At 45.6% G+C, this 16,918-nt stretch overlaps 1 protein-coding gene across 2 annotated transcripts in view; it reads right to left on the reverse strand.

The window, feature by feature from the left end:
- Positions 1 to 201: 201 nt before the first annotated feature.
- DPYSL2 (dihydropyrimidinase like 2) overlaps positions 202 to 16,918 on the reverse strand; it is a 131,075-nt gene continuing 114,358 nt past the window's right edge. For both annotated transcript variants that reach the window (XM_031949639.1, XM_012540554.3), the window contains exons 12-14: positions 8,757 to 8,936; positions 7,216 to 7,381; positions 202 to 2,973 (exon numbers count right to left, since the gene is read on the reverse strand). In XM_031949639.1, the coding sequence (XP_031805499.1) occupies positions 2,882 to 2,973; positions 7,216 to 7,381; positions 8,757 to 8,936 (438 nt within the window). In that variant the 3' untranslated portion in view covers positions 202 to 2,881. The remainder of the gene's footprint in view (positions 2,974 to 7,215; positions 7,382 to 8,756; positions 8,937 to 16,918) is intronic.

Consider the following 16,918-nt stretch of genomic DNA (forward strand, 5'->3'; position numbering starts at 1 on the left):
ACATCATTGGCGAACCAGACAACTTACAGTGACAGGAAGGTGATTGTACCCAGCTTTCAGCTCATCATCATCTGCAGTTGAGTTGGCAAACGATTTTGTGGGGCCTGTACGGCCCATAGGCCAGACGTTCCCCACCCTTGGATTAGAGGTATGGAGAGCCCCCACTCCCTCCTCAGAACATCCCAACACAGACACACACCCTGAAACAACAACATTTGTCTTTATTAGGCGTTTCCATGGTAATATTACACAGAGTTCTTAAGGAATAATAAACACAACTTTTTTTTACCATAATTATTTTGCCATTAAGACAGTGGTAAAAAAAAGAAAGGAAAAAAAAGCACTGTTTGTCTACACACATGATCAGCTTTAGCACTTACAGCTCCTTCACTCATGGTTCACAATCACAAATCCAAAGGTTAAAATCCAACTAGTCCGCAATCCTACAAACATCTTAGAGCATCAAGTCACTGCAGTTAGTCCGTTCCAAATCATTGTCAATTCTCTTAGCATTTACATAGGACATTCATTAAACAGACACAAAAAGCGAGCCAATGGGGAGACATGCTTACATAGCCTGCAAACATCGTTAGGGTTTTTTTTTTCTTTTGCTTGCTTATTTGTGAGCTTTTTATCTTTTAGAACAACCAAAAGAACTGAAACTGTCAGAAATAGGAGAAAAAAAGGGAAGATGAAAGTGAATGGTGAGAGGCTGCCGACACGGCTGAGAATGGAAATAAGACTGGGGCTTTCTCCACCTTGTTCCAATTTCCTTCAAATGCAGGTGATAGAAGAACAACGGTTGGAGGGGGGGAGGAACTAGAAAATATTTTAAATTAACCAATTATTTTTTTAAAGTGCTTTTTTTAACTTTAAAAAAATAGAAAAATAAACAATAAAAACAACCCCAAATCTATATGTCTGGACAGATGAAGGGACTGGCTACCAAGGACTTACTGCTTATATTTGAACAAAGCAGATCTCTTTATATTGAGGTTTTTTAAAGAACCTACAGATACCGTTAAGAAAAACCTGTCGACACACAGAGAAATAAATGTCACACTTATCAGGGTAACATTGGAAACTGAGGGGAGGGCAGAGGATTCAGCTAATGGAAACTACTCCAAGATACCAAGACTCTAGGCAGTTTTAAGGTGAGGTGACCCATAGGCTCAAGCATGGCCCATAAAAAGTAAGTTTGCCAGACATTTCCCACCAATGTTGTGTTGTTTGCAAATGTCAACATGCAATGAAGTGCCCTTTGTTTGAAAAAAAAGAAATAAAAGCGTGGCTCCTCCATTTTGCCAAATAAGAGACTTCCCTGTGTCAGAATTCTCAGAGATTTTGTGTAGGTGTGTGTGTTTCTAAGGCCTCTAGGCATTGTTTTCCCACCAAGTTGGCTTCCACAAGGTAAAATCGTGGGCACCAGGATGTTCTGCTGGAGCCAGTTCCCAGTGGGTCTTTAACTCCTCCAAAGAATCCTCCAGGTCAAATTAAAAGGGGCTCGGAGGATGCTATCGAACCAGCCTCCAATTCCTCCAGCTGTTCTCTTCTGGTGGCTGGCCCTGGGATGAGTTAGCCCATCCAATCATATAGGGTGCTCATGAGACCTTGGGCAGCAGTTGGGTGCCCGTTTTGCCCAGGGAAAAACCCACTTTCCAAAAGCACCGACTCTCAACCTCTCACAGCTCAGTCTGACCCATCCCTGCTCCTGGAAAACACTGAGTCAGACACCAATGGCTGCCATGGGTTCCTCGGTGACAACCTGCACAACATGAGCCAACTCAGCACTCAGAGTGATGGGACAGCACCTTGTTTCCCCTGGGCCGGGTAGCTATGGCAACAATGGAAAAGCCAAGGGGCTATTGATAGGGAGAGGCAGCTGGGACAGGGAGAAAAATGTTGTCTAAAACCAAGACCCATCGTTTCATCTACTGGGCCCTGGAAAGGGCCTTCGAGGCTCCCAAATCCAATACCTCCAAGTTACACAAGAAACCGAGGGACAAATAAGTTAAGTAATAATGGCCAGAGGTGGGATTTGAACCCAGTCCTCTGTTATAAGATCCAGTGCTATCCCCACTATGCCATGCTGTCTCTCAGAAGCCAATGAGAGAGGAGCAACTGAAAATGTTCTGTAAAACAAAACAAAAAGCCAGAGAATTTTAAAGAGAGGAGAGAGAGAGGAACCTCAAAGGATACACATTGGAGCCAAATCCAGAACAAAGAGAAATCACATGAGGCATCCTGTCAGGAGCTGAGCCAGACTGAAAGGTCCCAATGTCAACAGACATGGTCTGGAGCCATCTGGGCGGGGGACTGCTGGTCTACCAACTTCACTCAACTGTCAAACACTTTCTCAACTCGTGGACATTCTGAACCCAAGTTAGTATTTGATTGGGTCTTCCAACATCACATTTTAACCACTTTCTGCGACTCCCCCCCTTCCTCCTTCTGGGGAGGAAAAAAAGGCAGCTCTCAGGGAATTCACTTCATCCCTCCCTTAGGAAAAGAAAACTGTTCGTGAGAACAACAGGGATCCTGGATGAAAACCACTCTCTCTGTTGCAGGGAGTGGTTCCAGCTTTTTGTTTTGCATCCTTGTGGTGTCAGGTCACATTCTGTCTCTGGAGTCAGTGTGTGAACATGTATGTAATGCTATCAGAAGTGGATAAACATGGGTGAGCAAAATCGGTAACATCAGGGTTAAGGAGGACTGAGTGTGGGGCCCAGAAGTAAGCCCCATGGACTGACTGCCCCACAGTAACTATCACAGGCTCTAAAAAATAATAATAATAATAATAAACAAAACCCAATGTCCTCAGGTGCCCCACCCCTCACCCCCCTTGCCCAGTCTGCTACTGCTGCTCCACGACTGGGGGGCTCTAGCCCAAGCTGGTGATGTTGGCGCGGCCGCCCGGGGGAGCCACGATGCGCTGGGTGGTACGGCGAGGGATGTTGTCATCGATCTGGGCACCTGGAGGGAGGAGAAGAAAAGGAGGGAGACGGGGTTAAAGAGAGTCCCAGGAGTTCCTCCCTCTGCGCCGGCTGATCTGGAACACGGCATTAGCCCGATCGGACCTCAGTCTCCCTATCAGTAAAGCCCACAACAGATGGGCCCTAAGGTCTGATATTTAATGACTATGACTGGTGAATCAATCGAGAATTAATTTGTGCCACATTATATGCCAGGGATAGTGCTGGGCACTGGGAATAGAGCTGGAAAGTCTGAAACAACTCCTCTTCCTCATGCGAAAGGTAGTTATAGGGTGAGGTCCAGGAAAGGCTTCACATAGGTCTTGTCTGAGCCCAGTCTTGAAAGAAATCAAGGATTTTAGGAGATAAAAAGGTGGAGGAAGCATGTCCTAACCACGTGCCCAAGAACACTTTCTCTTTAGTGACTCTTCATTCATCAGCACTGATGTACTCTGGCTTGTCTTGGGTCCTACAGAGGCAGCCTGGCCTAATCCAAAGAAAAGTGGCCTCCCCTTGGAGGCAAGTAAGATTAGGAGTCAAAGATTCTGAAAGCACTTCATCCATAAAATGGGGGCAATAATAATCTTGAGAGGCAATCCCTGCCTCTCAGGATTGCTATGATACAAGCAATTTGTTAGTTTTAATAAACTACGGGGATAAAGAGATCATAAAGAAGGGAAAGGGACCTGTATGTGCAAGAATGTATGTGGCAGCCCTGTTTGTAGTGGCCAGAAACTGGAAACTGAGCAGATACCCATCAATTGGAGAACGGTTGGGTAAATTATGGTATATGAATATTATGGAATATTTTTGTTCTGTAAGAAATGACCAACAGGATGATTTCAGAAAGGCCTGGAGAGACTTACATGAACTGATGCTGAGTGAAATGAGCAGGGCCAGGAGATCATTGTATACCTCAACAATGATACTGTATGATGATCAATTCTGAAGGACATGGCCCTCTCCAGCAATGAGATGAACCAAATCAGTTCCAATGGAGCAACAATGAACTGAACCAGCTACACCCAGTGAAAGAACTCTGGGAGATGACTATGAACAATTACATAGAATTCCCAATCCCTCCATTTTTGTCTGCCTGCATTTTTTATTTCCTTCAGATTTCTTGCCCTTTCTTTTTCCAAATATAAATCTGTTCCTTTCCCACAGTCCCACAGCTTCAATCAAGAATCACTCAATGAGCATTTATTAAGCACCTCAGATGTTCCAAACAGTGAGAGGAGCCAGTGTTCCAAATAGTTGAGTTATTTCTCCTCCCATTTTCCAAATGTAAATCTGTTCCTTTCCCATAATCCCACAGCTTCAATCAACAATCACTCAATGAGTATTTATTAAGCACCTCAGATTGTTCCAAATAGTGAGAGGGGCTAGTGCTCCAAATAGTGGAGAACTGCAAGCGCCATCCGCCATCCTTGCTACTTGATTTTCTTTAACGTTTTAAGTAATTATTTTTAACATTTATCTGAGACAATTTTGCTCAATGTTTTAAATAAAGATATGTAGCATTTATTTTCTATTTGAGACAATTTTGTTTGTGTTGTTTTTTTAATAGTAAGCATTAAAAGAACACTTAAAAAATCTGCAAAGTATCTGACCAATATCTCATTTTATTATCACAAAATATCATGTTGGGAAGGAGGGTAGTTGGAGGAGTGATGTGCCAAAAAGAAAATGTATAAGCCTTAGAGAAAGAATCTCTGAGAAAGGCAACAGGGCCAAGGGGAAAGAATACGGGCTTTGGAAAGTTCAAATCCCAGCTTCCCCACTTACTACTAAACTGACATTAGGCAAGTAATCTCATCTCACAGGTCTGTTTTTTCATGTGTAAAATGAAAGGGCTGTTCGTATATATATATATATGTAAGATGCCTACTATGTGCTGGGCTGAATGACATGAGATTAAAAGATCTTTTGAAGATCCTTTGAAATTCTAGAATCCATGATCCTTTGGGAGTATGTCAATTCCCCTTTCTGGTCTTCCATTCCCTCACTATGAAATGAGACGGGGTAGGTGGATCCAGAAGATGCTGTTCAGGTCCACACCTATTGTCTCTGCAGAGCTCCAGGTGACTTATTTGGAGTCAAAGCTTTCCAAAGCACATGGCCGGGGGCTAGACTTCTGTTGCCCCTGTTTTCTTGGGCAGTTATGGACTCTGGCTTAATTTCTATTTACTGATAATCAAGAGAGAGTGGAGTTTTACTGCCAGTTAGTTGAACCTTGAATCTGGAAGCCAGTAGCCCAAACCTCTAAGACTTATTAGCAGAGTGATCTGGAACAAAAGACAAGTTCTCCGAGCCTCAGTTTCTGTAAAACAGAGACATCTGTAGCTCACATTGTCGTCATGCTCTGATCAGAACATGCACACAAAGAGCTTATTGTCAGCTAATATGATTAGTATTAAAAGCCCCTTAAGTGGCAAAAGGAAGAATATATATGATCCATGGAATTGGAAATGGAGTAATGGTCATCAGACGTCTCTAATTCTATCAGAGGAGATAACGTATATATAAATGCTAGCTATTATTAAAAAGAGGGATTGTTTCAAGGAGGAGGAAGAAAGAAAGGGATCCTCATAACTAGAAGCCATCTGGCCCAAGATAAATCTGAAGCATCAAAACTTTCTACATTCTCCCCAGTAAATCACTGTCTAGCTTTTACATAAAGGATTTTAATTTTGTACACGGTAACTGCAAGATGATGATCCACTGTGATGGACTTGGCTCTTTCACCGATGCAGAGATTCAAGGCAGTTGCAATCGACTTGGGATAAGAAATGCCATCTGCATTCAGAGACAGAACTGTGCAGAATGAATATGGAAAGAAGCGTAGTATTTTCCCTTTTTGTTTGCTTGTTTATCATGTTTTTGTTTTCCCTTTTTTTCTGATTTTTCTTGCACAAGACGAATATGGAAATGTGTTTAAAAGGATTGCGTATATTTAACCTCAATCAGATGGCTTGTTGTCTTGGAAGGGAGGGAGGGAGAAAAATTTGGAACGCAAAGTCTTATAAAAATGAATGTTGAAAAACTATGTTTACATGTATTTGGAAAATAAAATACTATTGGAAATTTTAAAAAATTAAAATGTTGAGAAACTTACTCCCTATTAAAGCAGCTCCTCTCAGAAACATGGAGTCCCAAGAGTTTCTTTGATCACCTTCTCTTTTCCTTTCTCCCCAAATACATTAGAAAGCTACCAACATTTCCTTCTCAAGGACACATCATGTGTTCTCTGCTGGCTCCTTTTTAGGGTTTCCAGCCATGAGAATCTTCCTGTTATTTCTATGCTATCCTATAATCTAGGTACACACCAGATCATACCCAGCATTCACCTCCTTATTTATGGCAAATTCTAATTTAATCCGGGCAAGCCTCCTTCAAATTCTTACAACTTCTACTTTGTCTTCCTCACTGGCCAGACTCAGGTGCAAGGAGCAGTTCCCTCATGACTTACCTCCAAAAAGTACCAGCCACTTTGTCTCTACAAAGTTTGGCAGATACCTGCCTAGGTAGAGTCCCTATAGGTTTATTCTGCCTCTGTGGCAAGTAGCAAGTGTCGCAGAGCACTGGCATTGGAATAGCTGTGGGACCCTGAGCTAGTCACTTAATTGCTGTTTGCTTCAGTTTGCAAAATGGGGATAATAAGAAGTATGTTTATACCCATTTTACAAGTAAACAAACTAAGGTTCTTGAAGGCTACATGATTCGGCCATGATGACACTGGCTGGACTGGAATTAACAGAAGTCTGGTGATTTTTTGAGTTTATATTCATGATGCCAGAGGTCCCATTTTATCTAAACTTTGTAACTTCCTCAGAATCTGCCAAAATGCTCAGTGAATAGTAAACACTTAACAAATGATTTTTGAATGAATTAGGGATGGATGGTGGACAGATGGATGGATGTATGCATAAATGGCAGGATGGATGGATGGATGTAAGGATGGATGGCAGGATGGATAAATAGATGTATAAATGGAAGGATGGATGTCTGGATGGATGCAAAGATGTACAGATGGAAAGATGGATGGAAGGATGGATATAATGAATCTGCTGAACCCCAACTCTTGTCAAAGACTTCCCCCAGAAGATAATAAACGTTTGCTGACTGATCGCCCAAACCCACATTAATCCACAACTCTTCCGATGGGCACATCAAAGTTCGTCAAATGGAAAACAAAGGCTCTAACTTTTGGAGAAGAGTCACTTTGCGTACGGGTCCTTACCGGACAAGCTGAATCCAGACTGGTGCAGGTTCCGGACGGGTGGGGCCTGCTGTTTGGCAGGAGAAGTCTTGGCGGAGGAGGCCGGAGTCACGGTCTTGGGCGTCACGGACACTTCGCACACCGGCCCGTCGTAGAGGCCCCGGGGAACACCCCTCAGCTCTGCCAACTGAAAACACAAGAGCCAGTGAGCCGGGCCCAAGAGCCAGGGTTTTCTGAGGCAAGGGAGCCAGGGCTCAGTCTCATGAGGGAAGGGAGGTACCTCTCTGGATGAGGATGAAAGGCCGCCTCTGATTGGCTGACTGACCACAAGCCCGGGATTGATAGATGGTCCCCAGAAGGGAGGATGTAAAAGAAACCACGCAGATACAAGATCGCCCAGCAGGTGGCGGGCATTCACCACCGTGTTCCTCACTCCATAACTGACTCAGAAAGCTTGGGAGAGTGGAATAAATGTATTTCGGGATTAAAAAGAGATTTTGCCCTTTAAGATTTCCTGTCAGAAGTACTTCGCCTCTAAACTCATGTATTATTTAAGGGATTCTCTGTCCCCAAGTATGGTCTCTCCTTCCGACCAGAACGGGCGACTGACAACAACTTCCATTAGACTGTAAGCTCCTTGAGGGCAGGGATGCTCTTTGGACTCTTCCCGTATCCCCAGCATTTAGCCCACCGTAGCCCACAGTAGGCACTAGATAAAATATTGATTAATCTCTGAGCCTCATCCCTATTTCTATTTATTTATTTTTAACATTAACATCATCTCTTTTACTTATTTATTTTTATTTTTTAATTTATTTTTTACTTGTAGTTTTTTTTTTTTGAGGTCATCCCAGCTCCATTTCTGTGAACCTCCATCCCTAAGTGAAGCAGAGGGAATCCCCTGTGGAGCATAGCCCCCTCCCCTCTGGAAGTCACCATAATCCTTAGAAAAGGAAATATGGGTAAGTCTTAGTGCCCTTTCCTGACTGACCCTCCTGACTGACCCACAGCTATTGGCTATGGTTAAATGTTCTCCTGTCTAAAAGCAGCAAGGAAACTCCAGCTTCTGGGATCAGAACTCACCATTTCACAAAAATTGCTGGGAAAACTGGAAAATAAAGTCAGCATGGATCTGGGCCAGAGGTTTCCAGCCTCTGTCATGCTTAGGCCCTTAGGAGGGAGACTAGATCTCCCAGGGAGGAAATCCTCTCTACTAAAGCAGGGCGGCAACTAGGCAGCCGGTGTGGCCATCCCAGCACTTAAGACACACGTTTAAGATGATAATCCTAAAACCGGGACATACTGTGCTAGTTTCTACGCCTTTTTACAGCCAGGGGAAACAGAGGCCAAAGAGTCAAAATGATTTGCACAGAATCAATCCCTCCTTTCTCTACAAAGATGCTGGATCCCAGAGGCAGACTCTGACAGCAATCTTATGCAATGAATAAGCCAAATGGGAAGGCAAAGTTGGGACCATTTGCCCAGGTCTGAATGGCTACAGGCAAGAGTCAATGATCCTGCAAGCCCAGAGCCTTCCCATCCGAGGATCCCCAGTTACTCACCCGGCTCCGGGCCTTGATGCGCTTGTACACGAAGTCGGGGAAAGGTTTGCGGGGGATGTAGCGGCCCGATCCCTCAGTCACGTGGAGGTTGCCATCCTCCAAGACGATCTTCCCCTGGCTGATGACCACCAGTGGGGAGCCTCGGCATTCCATGCCCTCGAAGATGTTGTACTCAAGAGACTGGGGGAAGAGAGAGCACCCACAGCATTAGAGCAGAACCAGGAGCTCTGCATTCAGCTACTCCATCATCCAGCTGCCCACTGAGTAAATCCTGCACATAGACTCAGCTTATTACTATGTAATTCTAGGGAACAAGTCAGTACCTCCATGGTACCTCAGTTTCCCCAGCTGTAAATCTGAAAAAATTTCTAACCTACAGCATCAGTTAGAGCTAAATGAACTTTGGATCATTCAGGCCAAATATTCCCTTCAGGCAATAGGAGAAGTGATAGATTCAAGCTCGGGGTCTTGGATCCCAGTTCCAATAGATATCTAAGCCATACTGCTCCCTCAGCACCTAATCCAGTGTTCTGCATACAGCAGGTGTTAAACAAATGTTTACCAGAATTGTTCTTTCCATCCATGGCACTATCTTTTGCTTCTTAATTTGGCGAGCAGATTTATTCAACAAACTTGCTCATTTATTCAACAAACACTTATTAAGCCCCACCAGTCACTGTGCTTTTTAGGGATGCAAAGACAGATGTGAAAGTCCCTGCCCTCACGATGCTTACATTCTATTAGGAGGAAATAACACGTACGCGTATAAGTTTAAACAAATCCGAGACGGTTTGGGACATGGGGCAACATGGGAATCTGATTTGCTGAACTGTACACATTTTCTCCAAGGGCTCTGTTTTCTATTTTCTCTTTTAAAGTGAAAGAGGAATAAAGAAGAGAGAAAAAATAAATCCTTGTTAAATAAAAAATTCATGACAAAGAAATTCAGGGGGGAAGGGGAAGAGCTGCTAGCTTATCTTCAAAGGTCCAAAGACTCTGTGTTTTATCCAAGGGGGCATAGTGCCCCTCTGGAGCTTTTGGAACACCGGAGGGTCAGACCCGGCTTCAGGGACACCCCACTAGCAGCCTCGTGGAGGATGGATTGGAAGGACAGAGCCTGGCAGGAGGATGCCACGCCTGCCAACCTGGATGCCCAGAATGGCTACAGAAATGGGAAAGTCCAGAGCAAAGGCGGGTTATGGGGCAAGATCAAGAGCTCCCAGGTTTCCGCCCCAGCCTCGCCTGCTTCCCATGGCCTCGTTAGAACGTGGTTAAGCCAAAAGCAAAGCAAAGCCCCAAATGAAAGGATTGTGGTGGCTTAAGAGAACCGTCTTCGCCCAAATGTCTGAGCTCACTGAATGCCAAGAAAAACAGAGTGCGGCCCTGTGGCTCCGAGCACGCCCTAGGCAACGGGGCCACATCTGCCCAAGCTCTTGGGAAACACTGCTGGCTCTGTGTTTGGGCACAGGGACTGGGAGTGGGGGGGTAGGAGGGGGAGGAAAAGTTATCTGGGACACAGAAATCGCCACACAGGGCAGCCCAACGCCGCTCTACCGAGTCACACCCAGAGCGGCCCAGTGGTCATGTCTGTCGCTCGCCTTTTAGTCTGGCAACATGATCTGGGCCAGTTGCCTAACTCTCCATCTCCCACCTCCATGTACTTGCACAGGTCATCCCTCCATCCAAATGCTCCCTTCTCACCAGGTTGCTTAGAATCCAAACTTCCCTTAAAGTTCAGCTCTGGTGCTTTGAGAAAATTGTTAGTGTCCAGCAAGCTAGAGTTGGGTTCAAATTCAGGCTCAGATACTCACTAGAATGTGACCCTTAGGGGAGTCAAAACTCTGTTTGCCTCAGTTTCCTCACATGTAAAATGGGAATAACAATGGCACTCACCTTCCAAAGTTATAATCTAATGAGATCACATTTATTATGAGATATAGCACTTCATACAGTAGGTGCTACATAAATGCTCATTATTTTCCCTCTCTTGATGCTTAATTTTAGTGCCTTCATTTTGCTGCGTATTTTAGTGCCTTTATTCTGCTGTGTATCTCCAAGTTATCCTGTAAATATCCTCTTCATATTGTTTGCATGTTGTCTCCCCCATTGTTTGCCTAGAATGGGAAATTTAGCCTTCTTGGAATCCCCCATGCCGGTGCTTACTAAATGTTTACGGCCTCACTAGTGTCATCTATTCCATGATCCCCCTAGCGATTAATTCTTCTCTCACTCCGCGAGTTATCTTGAGTTTACTCAGCTGCTCACGTTTGCAGACTCACAAGCCCCCCGCCTCCTCCGACAGAGGGCAATCGGGGGACAAGGGCTACCTCCTCTCCATCTCTGTGCCCCTCATCTAGTGTTCTATCCGCTGCTAATGGGCCAGCGAACATTTGCTAAGCTGAAGAGAATGGCCCTTTCCCAGGGTCCCCCCGCCCCAGGATGCAGACGCTCAGACGGGCAGCTTCTATTTTGCAAACCGGCCGGGTTTCAGTTGAACCTGGAAAATTAAACATTCCAGCAAGATGACCACAGCCATGCAAACGAGCCCAAGCCCCAAAGGCTGCAAGCCTGAAAGCCATTACGCAGTGGCCACGGAGGAATGGAAGGAAAACAAAGATCTCTCTCTCAGAAGTTGCCGACGGACATCTCAGGCTGTGGGCTGGCGGGGTGGGGATGCCGGTGGCGGGAGAGATGCTATCAGGGCCCCCGGTTTGTTTAGATTCCGCTACAGGAGGGATTAGGACAACCGGAGCTAAGTGGCGGATTGTACCACTTGGGCCGGAGAACACATTTACTACTCAGCCCAATGACAGGAATCAGGGAGGCTCTTGGAAAACTGCAGGCTCATAGGAAGAAATGGAAGGGAAGGAGAGACAAAATTCTTCTCTTCTGCAGGCTCAGGGCCTGGACTCAGGGCCCTTCTTGGACACCCTCCAGATGATCAAAGTCCTTCCTAAAAACCGGGGTGCCCACCCACCCAGCACTAGAAGGCCCAGGTTCATGGAGCCTGAGATTCTACTCCTTAGCCTTCTGGCTGCCATGTTTCCTGGCTGGCCGCAAAAGCTCACACCCATACACCAAGCGACAGCCCCTTTGTCGTTCTCTCTCCTGCTATCATGGGCTGAGCCCCCACCCATCCACTTCCCCGGGGAAGAGTAAATGATGAATAATAATTTTATAATGGGTAAACTGGGAGATAAGGGAGGTTGCTAACGGGCCTAAGTGAGCAAAGCAGAGAAATCAGGAGTAGAACCCAGGCTTGTCTAGTCCTGTGATCAACAGATCACAGGAATGAAAACCTGAGGAGACCTCAGACCACGCGCCAGCCAATTCATGTATTAAATAAGAAAGAACGAGATCCAGGAAAGAGGCGGCCTTTGTCCGAGGGAATCGGCTCCCTCTCCTGCTGTGGCGACTCAAAGCGGCCATTCTGCCGCCATTGATGGAATGGTTGGCCCTCATCTCCATCTCACTTTGTCAGTTACCACCATTTAATACTCCCCTCAAAAAGCATGTGTCCCCTCAAGCCCCTTCCAATTATTTTTGCACATAATACATGCTTAAGAAATTCTCATTAAATGGGCACATGCACGGATGAATCAGCCCTTTGGGTACTGGAGAAAGGACTGAGGTTCCATCCCCTCTCAGTTCCACTGGCTTGTACTAGACTTTTCCGTTATTCTCACACACATTTTCTCATTTGATCTTCACGTCAATCCTATTACAAAGCAGACAGATGCAGACGATGGGAAGTTGGGCAAACCCTTGGGTTCCAGACCTGTTCCTGGGGTTTCCCTGCACTGGGTGAGGAGTTCCTTTGTGGGGGCCCCCTGAACATATAAATCACAGGGTGATCTAACCCTCCCCCAACCCTGCAAGACAGGGGGTTCCACAGATGCCATCAGCCCCATTTTATAGCTCAGGAAACAGGACTTCAGAAAGAGTAAAGACTGACTTGCCCACGGACACAGAGATAGTATGAGTTAAAGCAGAGATTCGAATCCAGATCCCCAGGGGAATCCAAATCTATTCCTCTTCTCCTGGCCTTGCTGTTACACGGGGCCATTTTGGATGGTTCACCAAGGCCCTGCCCCAATCCCCAAAGTCACAAGTCCCGTTCAAAGGGAGCTCTGGCGTGGCCGGCGCAGCATTTACATGCAGGTTGGCTGCGGGACCATTTTACAGTCCCAGAGCTCTTTTCAGAAGAGTTTTGGAATAGGCCCAAAGAGAACAATAGGTACTTTCCCTCCCAGAATTCCCTGGATAACTGCTCTGGGATTCCAAATCTGGAGGGAGCCTGTCAGCAGTGCCATGGCTGTACATGCAGCTTCATGGAAAAAGGGAAAAAAAGACAAAGGGGGAGTCTTCCTGAACTCACTCCCAGGGGGACCAAGCCCCAAGCTCCAGGAACCAATGTGGAGGCTCTGCTCTCACACAATGGCTCAGGATGCTGGCAGCAGCCTCACCCAGTGACATCAGGCAGGGCTTGTTTATCTCTTCAGTCCAGGCCTGGAAAGTACCAGGAGGAGCTGGGAACGTCAGGAGGACAAGAAGGCTGCTTGGGCACAAAAGGATCCAGCCCCGCTCCCTGCCCAGAAGCAACAAAGCAGCTCAGGGCAATCACAGGCATGAGCCCCTCTAGGCCATCAGACTGAGGAACCATGGGAAGAGAGAACTGAAAAAGCCTTCTCTGGTGCTTGCTGCTCCCTGCTTCTCGGTAATCTCACCAGCCTCTGATCTCTAGTGCCCAGAACTGGGCCCTGGCGACACACCGAGTGCTCGGGGATCTCTTCTGGGGGGTCTCTTCTGGACCCACCTCTGTCTTTTCCATGAATTTCACAGAAACCGCACTGGAGGCAAATGACACTGCTCTCATTTACGAGGGAAAGCCAAGCTTTTAACGCTAGGTGACATAATGCCATATGATTTGACATCCCCGGGGATCTGGATTTGAATCTCCCCTTTAACACATACTATCTCTGACGCCAGACAAGTCAATCACATAATCTTACTGATCTCTTATTTTCTGATCTTTTCCCCCCTATTTTTATCTTATTAATTTTATTTATTGATAAATCTGTTTTTAATACACATTATTTTGTGAATCATGTTAGGAGAAAAAAATCAGAACAAAAGGGAAAAAATCATGGGAGAGATAAGAAAAGAATAAAAAAAGGAGTGAACATATGTGCTGATTTACATTGTCTCTTTAGTTCTTTTTCTTGGGTGCAGATGGCATCTTCTGTCTAAATTCTATGGGGATTTTCTGATTTTTTCCCCTGAGGCAATTGGGTTAAATGACTTGCCCAGGGTCACATAGCTAGGAAGTGTTAAGTGTTAGAGGGAAGATTTGAACTACAGTCCTCCTGACTTCAGGGCTGGTGCTCTATCCACTGCACCAACTAGCTCTATCCCAAATTTCCTGATCTTTAAAATGGGTTTAATGGTATCTGTGCAACTTGCCTGCTTAACAGGGTTGAGGGAGGGTTAGCTCACCCTGTGATTTATATGTACAGGGGATCCCCAGAAGGAACTCCTCACCCAATGCAGGGAAACCCCAGGCACAGGTCTCAAACCCAAGGATTTTTGCCCAACTTCCTGGGCCTGCTTCTGTCTGCTTCATAATGGGATTGAGGTGAAGATCAAATGAGAAAATATATTTTTAAATAACAGGAAAGTCTAGTACAAGCCAGTGGACCTGAGAGGGGATGGAGCCTCTGATGGAACACTGGGAGTGAGGCAGTGGTACGGTCAGAACTGAGATTCAGATCCCGGGCATTGCTCACCCCGTTCCCCCCTTCCTTTACTTGGAGAGGTGGGGGCCTATGGGTAGAAACGCTGATGACACATTTTAACTACTTGGTCTTACTTAATTGCCTTTTTTTTCTTTCTTTGTTAAAAAAAAAAAAAAAAAAAAGCCAGTTCCCTGGAGAAGATATTTAGAAATGACTAATAAAAAAAAAGAAAGCAATAAAAATTTTAAAATAGAATAAAGAGAGTACATAAAATAAAAAAGAAAGGCAGCAACTGAAATAAATAAAATGAAGAGCCCATGAGTGCTCCACCTCCCTTGATTCCTTATTGCCAATAGCACTTTAAGGCTTTCCTCACACAAGAATCCAAGGCAAGCATTATTTCCCTGTTTTACATTTGAGGAAACTGAGGCTCAAGGCAATGAAAGGCCTGAAGCAGAATCACAGCCAAATGCTGCATCCAGGGCAGGGAAGCCCCATCTCCTGACTCCAAGTCCAAAGCCGTTCCCCTCCCCCTAGCTGCTTCCCCTAAAATTACCAATCTGGCCTGATGCCTGGAAAACTCCAGCGACAGGAGACAGGCCTGTTAAAGCCCATTAGTATAATGTTCCAAATTAAATTGCATTAGGCACAACCTAGGAAACACTGAGGGAGTGGGGCGGAGACAGGGAAGCCTCCTCAGTGCGTTTTCCAGAAGACTCGGGGTCACTTCTTGGGCCGGATCTCCCCAGCATGAAGGAATCTGGGGAAATGAGCGGAGATGAAGTCACCTGAGGAAGGTCGCCTGAAGGTGAAGAGAGCATCTCTGGGCCCGCTCGCTGCAGCCGGGCCTTGGCTCTCACTGTTCTCCAAGTCTGAAAGACTTGGGCCCCTCCGCTCCTCTCCTACAGGAGCCCTGCTCATCCTCGAGGTCTCAGCCTTGCAAAGGAAAGGGTCTCACAGACAAAAGGGTCAATCAAACAGTTACAGCAGGTGCTAGACACTGCTCCAACCCGGGGGAACCTTCTCTCCATTGGGATCCAGCCTTGGCCCCAGGACCTCCAAGGAATGGGAGCCCCTGGGCACTGCAGGAAGTCCATACCACCCAGGACAGCATTAACCCTTTGCCTCTCCCCACATACCCCTACTCGTCCCAGCCAGTCACTCCTGGCCACTCCAGGAAGTCCATTCCCCCTGAGGTCAACACTAGCCCTTTACCCCTCCCCACATACCCCTACTCGTCCCACCCAGTCACTCTAGCCACTCCAGGAAGTCCATTCCCCCTGCGGTCAGCACTAGCCCTTAGCCCGTGGCCACTCCAGGAAGTCCATTCCACTTGAAGCTAGCCCTAAGCACTAGCAAGTCTTTCCTTCAAAGAGCTTTTCCTAAATTTGCATTTGCAATTTCCCCCATCATTCCTGCTTCTGCCCTCTTACAATATGTTTAACCCCTCTTCTAAATGCTTATTCTTCAAATATTGGAAGCCAGCAACGGTGTCAGCTCCAAGCCCTAACTTCTCTAAGCAAAAGATCCCTCAATGAATCCAATATAAAATTAATTCCAGCCCCTTGATGACCCTTTTCTGACATGGTTCAACTTGTTCATGTTGGTTTTTTTTTTTTCCCAGATGATACTGGAACAACATCAGTCAATCAACAAGCACTTATTAGGTACCTACTACATGCTGGGCACCAGGCTAAATGTTGGGTGTGTAAGGAAAGGCAAGATGGGCCCTCCTGTCAAAGAGATCTCAGTCTAACCAAGCGACAACATGGAGACGGGTATGTGCAAACAAGCCTTAGATAGATCAAAAAAGGCTTCTTTGGTCACCTGCATCCAGAGGGAGGACTGTGGGGACTGAATGTGACTCCCAACATAGTATGTTCACCTTTGTTGTTGTCTGCTTGCCTGTTTTTTTTCCTTTTTCCTTTCCTGATTATAAAGCATGATTAATGTGGAAATACGTTTAGAAGAACTGCACGCGTTTAACCTACATTGGACGGCTTGCTCTCTAGGGGAGGTGGGAGGTGAGGAGGGAGGGAGAAAAATATAGAACACAAGGTTTTGCAAGGATGAATATTGAAAACTCTCTTTGCACGGATTTTGAAAAATAAAAAACTATTTTTAAAAAAGGCTTCTTTTGAAGGTGAGACTTCAAATCTGACTTGCCCAGAAAACTCTTCTCATGTGAACACTGTGTCTCTTAATGGGTTTTTTGTCTCGTGACTGCTATGACACGCCATTAATTCATATTGAATTTGGGATCCACAAGACCCCCAGATCTTCAGAGTTTGTTTTTTTTTTTTGTTAGACTGAATGGTTTCCAAGGTTAGTACAGACAATCTTTTATAACAGCTGCTGGAAAAAAAGTTCAAGAAGTCCCCAAGAAATCTCTAATACCTGGAAATTTTGGAAAAGTAGTTCAAAAGA

This window comes from Sarcophilus harrisii, chromosome 2 (assembly GCF_902635505.1).
Source record: "Sarcophilus harrisii chromosome 2, mSarHar1.11, whole genome shotgun sequence".
Taxonomy (NCBI): Eukaryota; Metazoa; Chordata; class Mammalia; order Dasyuromorphia; family Dasyuridae; genus Sarcophilus; species Sarcophilus harrisii.